The following is an 11968-nucleotide window of genomic DNA, read 5'->3' as shown; positions in this document are numbered from 1 at the left end:
TCCAATCATTTTTCAAAAATCTTTCACACTTTAATATAATAATATAAACATAAACATATACACATATATGTTTTTTTACCATCAGAAGTTTTAACTGATTGATGGATCATCACTTTTGCGTTTGTCATATAGTATCTCTTTTCCTTTTTGCCATATGCTAAGAGAGACGCATCAATTTGAATCATATTTGTGTTTACGAATATTTTTTTTAATATTTAAAATCTTTTCTTGTTTTTAAAGTCAAATTTTTACAAAATCATTGATTACATTTTTGTTGTGTACTTAAAACTTTTAGAAATCCGGTACTTCTTAAATTTCATATTTGTGTTTAGGATTATTTTTTTTAATATTTTTTTTTTCTTATTTTTAAAGTCAAATCTTTACAAAATCATTGATTACATTCTTATTACGTACTTAAAACTTTTAGAAATGTGGTACTTTTTAAATTTTTCTTAAACTAGTAGTTTTATATTTTTTTTTCCAGATTTTTGAAATATTTTAAAATCAAATTTAGTTGATTTAGAATTCTTAAACTAATAGAATAAATATCAGTTGTCATTAATTTTGAGGATTTCTAATAAGGAAAAATTTTACCATAAATATATTTAATTATGTTTCAACCCTTAATTTAGGAAAGAATATTAAAATTCTAATGACTTCTATTAAGGGCAGGTTTTACCATAAATATATTTAATTAATTTTTAACTCTTAAATATTAGAAAAAATAGTAAAAAGCCGAATTTGTCTTAAAGCAAAAATTTTTAATGAAGGACAAAAAATTCAAACAACATTTCTAAGATCCTTCACACTTTTAATATATTATAGATATAGATTATAGATAGATTATAGATATAAATTATAAATTATAAATTATAGATTATAGATATTGATATAGATTATGTATATTTTAAAGGAAAATAGGGATAATTGGGTGATATTCTCGTCCTAAAAAAAAAGTATATTTTGTAGGTAATTATCAAAACATGAGTGACTATCCATGAAAATTACTCTGGGTCGAGTTGACTCATGAGTGCCCCTTGACAAGGCGAACTAGAATACGCTGAATGATTAATGTAGTGATAGGTTCCAATCGAAAGGAACGCGCGTGTACGCTAAAAGGAGGTATAGACAAGTGGAAGAATTCTCGGATATCTAGACTAAATCCAACCAATCTCCTAATAGAGAATTTTTGATGATAAAATTGGCGCTAAAAGGAGGTATAGACAAGTGGAAGAATTCTCGGATATCTAGACTAAATCCAACCAATCTCCTAATAGAGAATTTCTGATGATAAAATTGTCACGACAACTCAATTTGTTCAATAAACTACTTATAATTATTAGTATTATTTTTTGTTTTAAGTATCAGATTACTTTTCACAAAAAGTTATTATCTATCTAATTTGATTGTTAATCTGCATTAGATTGACCGTCAACAAATCATTTAAGTAACTGGAATATTGAGGGAATAATGATGTAGCCGTCACAATATAAGTAACTGGAATATTGTGAAATCCAAAACAGTTTTTGTGAAATCCTGAACACCCAAGACTCCTTTTCCACTCTTCTTCTTCTAGGAATTCAAGAAACAGTTGATTCTTGTACAGCAAAAAAGATGGCGCCTAAAGGAAAAGGAAAGAAGAAAGGGAAAGGAAGTTCCACGAAAACAGAGAACAGAGCTCAAGAACCAAATTGCATTTTTAAGCCAGAAATCATCTCTAACATCCTCTCTCGGCTTCCTCTGAAGACCCTTTTACAATTCAGGTCTGTTTGCAAGCAGTGGCAGAAGCTCATTTACAAGCCCGATTTCGTCGCCACCCATTACAGCCATTCCTCTTCTTTGCAGCGCACTGATTCATCCATGGTTATTATACAGTCCCGCCATGATGGAGGGTTTAATCATAATGTACTCGTAAAGTACAAACCCCTTCTACCACCTGTGCAAGTGAAAAATCCCTACCCTATCATCTCACCCAAAATGTCCATTGCCGGTCCTGTTAATGGCATTCTCTGCATTTTTCAGCCACCTTTGGGGGATGCGCTTACACTTTGGAATCCAGCAATGAACAAGTCTAAGATGGTCATGCTTTCTAAAACCGCCAACCCCTCTCAGAAAGTATCGGTTGGATTGGGATTTGATTCACAGAAAAAGGATTTGTTGATCTTGAGAATCTTTTGTGTCCCTCCATTTCCAGGATGTACCAAAACCAAAGTGGAATTCGAAATATGTGAAATGAAGTATCCTATAGGATGGTTGACGCTGAAAAGTAGAACAAACTATTTTTATATTGACAAACCTTCTTGTGATGCGATCTTTAAAGCGGAGCCTTATTGGTTGGCTTATGATTATGAAGAGTATATTCCCGGCAAGTATCAGAGGTTGGTGCACTTTGAAGTGAGTAAAATGGATTTTGAATGGTGGATACTGCCATTTATCGGAGTAGGGGATTACTATGCGAATCTTGTGAATTTTGAGGATTCTCTTGGTTTTATGGTCTGGAAGAAAACAGACAATTCCTATATTGATGTTTGGGAAGTGGATGATAAGAAATTTCAATGGAGAAAGAAATGTAAGCTAGGACCGTTATCCGGGTTTTGCAGGATTTTGGGCTGTTTGAGGAATGGTGATGTTGTAGCCGAGAATGAAGACGGGGTGTTGTTGTTTTACACAGTGAATAAATCTGAGTTGGTAGTTCAGAATGATGAGAACCTTTATCCTTGCTCAGTTAAGAAGACATTGACAGTGGAGAATTCTGAGAAAGGATCACATGTGGTTTTTGACTGCCCAGAGGGCCTACTTTTGATCGAGGGGATGCTCACAGTTTGATCAGCAAGACGTCTTGAAATGGCAAAGTCTCTTGAGGTTCAGTAATATTTATAGTTTATGTTATGAACTGTATACATTCTTGCTGTGTGTTGCTTGTCAACGTCCACTTTTAGATGGTTTTTAACTCGTTAGCTCCCACTTTTAGATGTTGTGCTTCAGGAGTTATCTTATCTTATGCGCACATGTATGTATTGTATAAACACTCGGTGAACTAAGCAAGATGTCTATTGATTGCTTTTGTTAATTCTATGTATTGGTTGATATGCTTCGGTGTTGTCGCTATTTCTAGCTTCTTTCCATAGCACTGGTCCAGCACATGTAGCAAACTGCACCGTTAACTGGTTGAGAAGCTTGTCCGAATAAGAAAACATAGGTATCAAAGAGTTCTATTGATCTCGCTGAAGAATTCTGATATCTAATAGGAGTAAAGGGATGAACACATAAGGAGAACTGCATTACTTGTTATTGGTGCCTTTTAGTGTATGACTGTACTTGGTTGATAATGAGAAACATGAAATACTTAAAGAGTAAATAGAATCTGGAAGTCAACAGTAGGTCACTTTTGTCGCAGATAAGTAGTAATAACATAATGGTCTCCAGAAACTGCCGAGCTTATGACACCTTCTGTATTTTTAGTGAGGGAAACATAGAAAAATCACTAATGCCTGATCTAGAACTGTGCTTGCTTAATCTTCTGCTTTTAGAAGTGCTCATCAGTTTTGATTCCTTTATTGAGTACGTAATAAGATGAGGCAATTGTCTTTCCATTCATCTAATAGCAAGATGTTTGCAGCTATTCATTTGAAGACATCGTGAATGGTAGAGCCACTCCTTGAATGCGCCCTTTTTTTTTCTCCCTCTTTACTGATGAAAGTATTAGAAACATTTTGTTACAGATTAATGGAACATTTTGATTCTTCGGATATTCTTGAAGTACTTGTAATAATCCAGTTAGTACTGATGACTGGATGTTGTTCCTAAAGAAACAAGCTTTCTTGCAGGATTTATAGTGAACATTTTTGTTCTTTAGATATTATTAAGTACTTCTAATATTCCAGTTTGTATTGATCAGACCAGTAAAGAAACATGCTTTCTTGTAGGCTTTCTGCTTTTTGCATACATTTTGTATGTTGGATTTTGCCATTCATTATAAAACTTAACTCATAAAATTATATTCTGATAAACTTACGAACATCTTTTTGACGATGCAGCACAAACGAAGACTTCATGCGGATGCTGTGACAACTCTCAGTATTCACTTCATAACATCTGTCTTGTGTTCCCTTTCGAGTTATTTCTGACCTTCTACTTGTTTGCATATGTGAATTCTCTGGTCTGACTATGATCAAAGACATTTTGTTCATATGAATCACGTCAGCAATTGTTGTATCAAACATTTAGAACTTGCCAAGTTTACAGTTGTGAAATTGTAATTGTAGTCCTAAGGAGCTGTCAGTAAGAAGTTTATACTGATGCTTTGCAACTTGTGATCGATAAGTTTGAGTCCTTTTGCTGTTATGTTGTTTCTGCATCAAGAAATTGTTAATTGCATAACAACTTCTAATTACACTGACTGAACAGAGAAAACACTACTAAGCTCTAAGCTCTGTACTAATTTATAAAACGAGGCATGTAGCAAGAGTAGATTTGTTGAGTAACATGGTTGGGTAATCCAAAAGGAATTGGAGTCAGGTCCCAATCATTATTACATCATATCAAGGCCAAAGAAAACTGACAATGGTGTGACTAGAATTTCACTCCTAGATTTAACATTGGTTTAATCCACAGGTCAGACCAAAGGTTTAATATGCTTTCCTGATGCCAGAATCCATTGAATTCCAACCCAATATGATACTCTTCCACCGAGGGGATCCATCAGTAGACTGTTAAATACTTCAAGATACGGGTAGAAGCCCAAAGGGAGGGAGAATGGAACATACACCAAGAAGAACTAGCTAACAAAGCCTTGTTATTTTGAACGAAACCCCGAGGTTGTTTACTCAAGCCCCCTTCAGGTCTGCTTTAGTAATAGACTTCCAGGATATGAGACAATTTTTCTTGTGTGAGATAGAACCTCACAGGAAGTCCCTTTCATAATGTTCAAGTTGCCTTATAATGCACATCGGGAGTAGATTGGTTTGCATTATACGGTTGGGTAGTCTATTGAGCATTCTATGAATTAGCTGCATGAATGAGAAACTGAGATTCAAACCAGACAGGCAACTACGACAATTATCAATTGCAAATTGATAATATGCCTTGGTTGTTTTGTTCATTAAGTCTGGGAAACCTAGATACTTGCACAAAGTATTGCCTTCTTGAATCAACAGGTTGCTCAAAGCCAAAAAGAGGTGTGATAGGTGTGGACCCCCTTTGGAAAGAGTGCTTGGAGTCCAAAGGCCATATTTGACTGACATGACGATATGTCCAGATAGCATTTTCATGCAGATTATAAAAATATAAGGAGATAAAGGATCACCTCACCGAATTCCCATCGATGGGGAGAAAGATTCAGTTGGTGAGCCGTTAATCAAAACAGAAATCAAAGTTGTAGATGCAAGACAAGATAAGGCGAGTCAGAAATGAAAGTAAGATAATGATTGTTTGAACAAAAAACCATTCTATACGGTCAAAAGCTTTTCCCAAATCTAGTTTAAGAACGAATTTGCCTAGTTTAGCTTTAGTAGTTCTGAGTTTTGGCACTACAATAGCGTTGTCAGCAGCTCTCCGTCCTTCCAAAAAGCTAGATTAATTGAGTAGGGCCAACCCTATTATCCTACAGTAGGTGTAAAATAATGTGTTGGAGAAACAAAATTTGGTGCTGCTAAAAATTATGGACCAATAGCTCAAATATATTTGAGTTTATATGAGAAGTGCTCCAACATAATGCAATTCAGCAGTGAAGATACTCGGGAAACAGAGAATAATAGAGTTAATAATATCCTGGTGGGCATGACACCAATTGTCGCCCGTATACGGTGATGACGATGTCTTTTAATATAAAAATAGATTTAGTGAAAAAAAATTTGTATTGCAGCCTCGTCATTAAACCAATTTATACGGGATTTAAGTCACCAAAAGTAAATGATTATATTCAACTGTAATATAAGAGGTTGTTCAGCGATGTTGACAATGCGATGATATGATAATCAAAATAATAGTTATGATGACGAGAAAATGGCACATTGAAATGTATTCTACCAAGAATGGCAGATGGATGAAGCTGAAAAATGAGATGGTTTTTCATATTCTTGGGTTTACTTGCAATGCGATTGTTAAGGGGTGCCTTATTGGTTGGTTTGTATGCCTGATAAATTTGGAGTACGAGTTGTGTTTATGCGATTTGATGTGGGCAAAACAGTATTTGAGAAGTTACCATCGATAGGAAGGCGTAGCCAGCATCAATTTCTTGTGTACTTGGAGGATTCTCTTTGTATGTTAGATTGGGATCACAAAGACGATTGCCATACAGATGTTCGGGTACTAGACGATGTAGATGGTTGGAGTATGAAATACAGTGTTGGAACATCATTCAGGTTTGACCAAATCTTGGGTTGTTTGAGTAATGGTGACATTTTAGCTAAGAATGATAAAGGAGTGTTATTCTTGTGTGATCCCATAACTAGTTCAGTCACGGAGGAATTCAGCCATGATAGTAAGGAGGGATCGTATGTGATTGTTGACTATTCAAGAGCCTAGTTCTGTTCGGGGGATGCTATCAGTTAAGAAGCAAGATGCCCAAGACAAATTGGCACGCAAGAAAATCACAAGGTTTTTGATATCATATTACCTTTACACTCTAGTTTATGTTACTATATTCTTGTTATGTGTAGATTGTTAGCTCCCACGTTTAGATGTTGTCATTGCTTCAGAAGTTAATTATGTTATGTGAACGTGTATGTGTTGTACATGCACCCGGGGAACTTACCACATTAACTCTGATGTGTTAATTATTGTGTGAGCTATTGATTACTTTAGTTAATTCTGTGCCATTGGTTGAGATGTTGTGTTTTAGTGCTGTTTTTTTTTGTATATAACACCGTAACCTATACCAATTAAATGAAAAAAAAGGGAGATGATGGAGAATCCGCTGAGAAGCTTATATGCATCCAAGACATTCATTCTTACTATAATACGTCTATTGCATTGGTCCAAAGGTCCCAGCAAATGTACTTGTGGTTGTAACAAACTGCTCTGTGAACTATTCGTGACACACTAGTGTCATGACCCGACCCAAGGCCCTGGCCGCGACGGGCATCTCGAACCACACAGGCCCGAGATACCCCTCTAACTGATTCTCAATACACTTCACAAAATAAATATCCACAGCTTGTCAAAGGCCACATAATCTACCGAGTTCACGCTTTTCCCAACACATGGACTAGGCAGAAAAATATAATTTTTATAAAGCAAATTTGAAAAGCAAGCATCAAAACTTAAAGTCCCACTTACCTCGCTAACAACAATTTCTCCAACTTTGTAGTGTGTAGAACATCAACCAAATAACAACCAATAGGATCAATCTAAACAAAGTATTAAATAATAATATCAATTATACTTTCCGAGATCAATTCTCAATATACCTACTATATCTATCCAAGCATCTTATGTTTATCTCTTTCTTTCTTCTGCCACTCAAAAGCTGTACATCGGTACATTAAGGAGATTTGCCTAGTCATCATCATGTTACAAATTAACTTTATCTTTAGAAAGTGAACAAATTAAGGAGAAAATTGTATTTATCTAGCTATAAAATGATTAAACAATCTTAATCATCATCCATTAGGCTTACTAACCATCACTACAGGGTTGGTCACGACTATTACAATAATGTAGTGCTTAAAGTTTTGAAAATAGTCAAAAGAACATTCTGGCAGTCCTTTGAAGTGGAACATTGCGTTTTATCTTATGTCAAATACAATCAAACTTTGTGGTAGAACAATAAGGAAAATGGTCAAAGAAAATATTTTTGAATTATCACAAAAGATTTAACAATATTTTTATATTTAATCTACTATCAATTCTGATTTTTCAATTCACATATAAGGAGGGGTATATATAGGAAGGATTCTGTTGCTGTGATGGTTAGTTCCTACCAACTCATGCTATTGAATACATGTAAATCTATAAAGAAGAAGAAGAAGCCATTATCTTTTTTTTAAGCCATAGTTAATAACACTTCTTAAACAAGAATCATCAACCTCTATTTAGAGTACACAATAACAATAAGATTTCATACCTGACTATGAACTTGCTGCTATACGAGCTTTCTATCACCGCGCATGAACAACCAAAAACTCTCTTCAAAGCTATTTCTTTCCAGTTCAAATGAAAAAGAGGGATTGAATAATTTCTTTAGTTGCATTCTATTTTTTTTTTCTTTCCTACGCAGCTTGCTGCTGCTCTCCAAAATAATAGGATTAGAAAAGTCCTAGTAGTAAACTTATAACGTTATTAGCTGAAACTGAAGAAGGCTTTTGGCTTGTCCACTTTTAATTCCCTTAATTACCATTAATACTCGGTTATAATTACCAATTAACCCTTCATTAAAAGGAAATAATAAGCTGGCTATTACAACTAGCTTAGCCGAATACCACTGAATAAGAAAAAATTGATCCAGTTTTGTTAATCTTTCCTTATGAAAAATAGAGTTTGATTGGTCTTGCGGTAGAATCTTTGATACCTAATAAAAGGATAAACGCATACGGAGAACTGTATTTCCCTAGTCTTGGCGGTTTTTAGCTTTTCAGCTAGACTTTGTATCAATAATGATAAATGGAAAATACTAGCAGAAAAATATATGGAACTTGGAATCATTCTCAAAAAGAATATACGGAACCTGGAAGTCAACAAGAAGTCATTTTATCACAGAAAAGTAGTAATATGACATTGATCCATCAACTGTAGAGCTACGATAATTTTTAGAGAGGGAAACTTAGAAAATCTATAAACTTTGATTCCGGCACTGTGTTTACTTGTCTTCTATGATACAATTGCTTTTCCATTCATTTAGCAGAAAAATATTTACATTTGTCAAGATATGGCATAAATGTCAAGATATGGTTGCTGTCAAGTTGTCAAGATATGGCATAAATGCCAAGATATGGTAGTTGTCAAGATATGCTAGTAATTTTCAGATTGTGTGTTAGATCTTAGGGATATGTTCTTGACCTTTTGTGTCTAGCCTTGCGTATATATTGTTGATGTAACTATCATTTTAAACATGAAGTGAAATACACTTGCATCATTAACATGGTATCAGACCTATCTTAATTGCAGCCACTTCTGGCATTCTTTTTCTTGTTTCTTTTCCATCCATCTCACTCATTCATTCCTATAATTTTCAGCAATCAAATTTTTTTTCCAGCAAAGCAGATCTACAACTCCTGCAAAGTTATCCTTCATTTCTCCGTTTCGAGTTTTCCAGCAAGCAGCAAAGTTTTCCAGCAAAAGAGGAGCCTTGATCTTCTCCTTCCTCTATTTCAAGTTCTTTTAACCAACCTTTTTCTTGGTATTTCGTTTTGCTGTCAAAGCCATAATTGCAGAGAAAGGCGAGTCTCTAGTAACCGATGTCGCAGAGAAAATTAAATTGAGTGATGTCAAATCAATGATTTCCTCCATTTCAAGTTCTCCTGTTATTACTACCATGAAATTAGAAGGTAGTAGTAATTACACACCATGGTCTTCATCTGTTGAGATGTGGTTTCTGGGACAAGAATATGAGGACCATTTAGTTAAAAATACTAGTGATATTGTTGCTAGTGAAAGGACTAAGTGGACTCGAATTGATGCTCAATTATGCAATCTCTTGTGGAACTCTTTAGATCCTAAATTACTCAATCTATTTCAATATTGTAAAACTTGCTATAAAGTTTGGATTGAAGCTAAGACTTTGTATACACATGAAATACAACGCATATACAAGGTTGTCTCAGACTTGGTCCAACTTCAATAGACTAATCAAGATATAACGAGTAGAAACCTTGAAAGATCAATTTGACTCTCTCCTGCCACTTTCTAAAAGTATCACCACATAGGAGTAAGAAAGAGATAAGTTCTTTATGGTTCTAGCGCTGAAAGGACTTCGATCTAATTTGAGTGCTATAAGGGATCAAATTTTGGCAAGTTCATCAATTCCTTTCTTAATTGATGTTTCAGTTCGATTATCACGTATTGGTTCATAAATAAATGATACCAATAACGTCGAGACATCTATATTAGCTGTGAAAAATGTAAATCTTCAGGATCAAAATGTCCAGAAAAGAGGGAACATTAAAAACTCTAGACCCTATTGCAACAAGCTAGGACATACTCGACAAAGTTGTTGGAAATTTCATGGTCGACCACCACGTACTAACAATTCTAGTACAACTCACGTGGTTCAGACCCATAAAGACACAGATGGTCAACTGTATAATTCTATTACTTTATCTGGAGTAGATTATAGTGATTACTTGCAGTATAAAGCGGCTACACAACAATCACCCTTATCTGGAACCCCACAAACTGGCGATTCCTTTACTTGTCTTACCAGATCTTCACCATCCTGCAAATGGATATTGGATTCTGGTGCATCTGACCATATCTCTGGTAATCAGAATCTTTTTTCAAATCTTATTCATTTCACAACCCTCACCGCAGTTACCCTTGCTAATGGATCCCAAACTGCAGTAAAAGGAATAGGGGGCGTGCAACTTCTTCCCTCTATTTCTTTAAACTCAGTTTTATTTTCTCTTGAATATCCATTTAATTTGATTCTATTAACAAATTAACCAAATACATGAACTGTAGTATCACTTTTTTGGCTGAATCTGTTGTTGCACAGGACCAGAGAACGGGAAAGACGATTGGAACAGGATATGAGTCACATGGACTGTATCACATGTCAAAATTACCACCACTAGTTGCCTTCACTTCTGCTGCCTCAACTGATCTTCTCCACAATTTTTTTGGTCATCCGAGTCTAGCAAAGCTTCAAAAATTAATTCCTAGTCTTTCTACTTTGTCTTCATTTGAATGCGAGTCTTGTCAACTTGAGAAACATAGTCGCACTTCATTTCCTAAAAGAGTCAATAACAGGGCCACATATATGTTTGACATTGTTCACTCAAATGTATGGGGTCCTAGTCGTGTTGTTTCAAGTTTAGGATTTCAGTATTTCGTTACCTTTATTGATGATTTTTCTCATTTCACATGGGTATTTTTAATGAAAAATCATTCTGAAGTATTCTCTATTTTTCAAAAATTCTATGCTAAAATAAACAATCAATTTGGTGTTTCAATTAAGGTATTACGCAGTGATAATGCAAAGGAGTACTTATCTTCACCTTTTGCCAATTTTATGTCATATAAGGGAATCGCTCATCAAACTTCTTGTGCATCTACTCCTCAACAAAATGGAATCGCCGAATGTAAAATAGACATCTCATTGAGACAGCTCAAACTTTACTCATACACCATCACGTTCCTCTTCATTTTTGAGGGGATGCTGTCCTCATTGCTTGTTATTTGATAAGTAGAATGCCCTTCACTAGCAACAACAAAGTCCTTACTCAGTTCTCTTTCCTGGTCAAAATCCTTATCATCTACCTTTGAGAGTGTTTGGATGTACTTTTTTTGTCCATGATCAATGTAATAGAAATGACAAACTCCAACCGAAATCAATTAAGTGTGTCTTTCTAGGATACTCTCGCCATAAAAAAAGTTACAAGGGCTATGATCCAAAATTGAATAAATATTTTATCAGTGCAAATGTGAGATTTTTTGAAACATCTCCCTATTTTACACCAAGCACTACAAGCACAAGTTTAATTCCTCAAGTTTTTCCAGTACCCATACTTCCTCTACAATAAATAAGTCTTCTAGACAACCCCTAAACCACTTCTTCCCATCCTCTTCAAGTATACACCCGACGTACTCGTCCTTTTAACAATACTAATGATAGTACTACTCCTAGTCCAGATATACTGGTAGATCCTGATAACTCATCTCATGCTCCTTCATCATCTGCTCCATTCATACCTTCATCAGATGCAGTGACTCCACCAATCGCCATACGCAAAATACACATTACTCGAAATCAACAACCAGAGAGATATAACTATTTAAGTTATCATCGGTTGTCCCCATTATATTATACCTT

The 11968-nt window shown here is 35.0% G+C and overlaps 1 protein-coding gene across 1 annotated transcript; it reads left to right on the top strand.

The window, feature by feature from the left end:
• Positions 1-1432: 1432 nt before the first annotated feature.
• On the top strand, positions 1433-4344 carry LOC107852811 (putative F-box/LRR-repeat/kelch-repeat protein At1g11620). The gene is made up of 2 exons (XM_047406713.1): positions 1433-2862; positions 4038-4344. Exon 1 carries the CDS (start codon positions 1615-1617, stop codon positions 2824-2826), a length of 1212 nt encoding a protein of 403 aa, XP_047262669.1. The 5' UTR covers positions 1433-1614; the 3' UTR covers positions 2827-2862; positions 4038-4344.
• Positions 4345-11968: the final 7624 nt, after the last annotated feature.

This window comes from Capsicum annuum, chromosome 2 (assembly GCF_002878395.1).
Source record: "Capsicum annuum cultivar UCD-10X-F1 chromosome 2, UCD10Xv1.1, whole genome shotgun sequence".
Lineage (NCBI taxonomy): Eukaryota > Viridiplantae > Streptophyta > Magnoliopsida > Solanales > Solanaceae > Capsicum > Capsicum annuum.
The sequence above is the reverse complement of the archived record's forward strand: the minus strand, read 5'-3'. Positions and strand labels throughout refer to the sequence as shown.

Coding starts and splice junctions, on each gene's coding strand:
- LOC107852811 (XM_047406713.1), top strand. CDS start 1,615: ATGGCGCCTAAAGGAAAAGGAAAGAAGAAAGGGAAAGGAAGTTCCACG.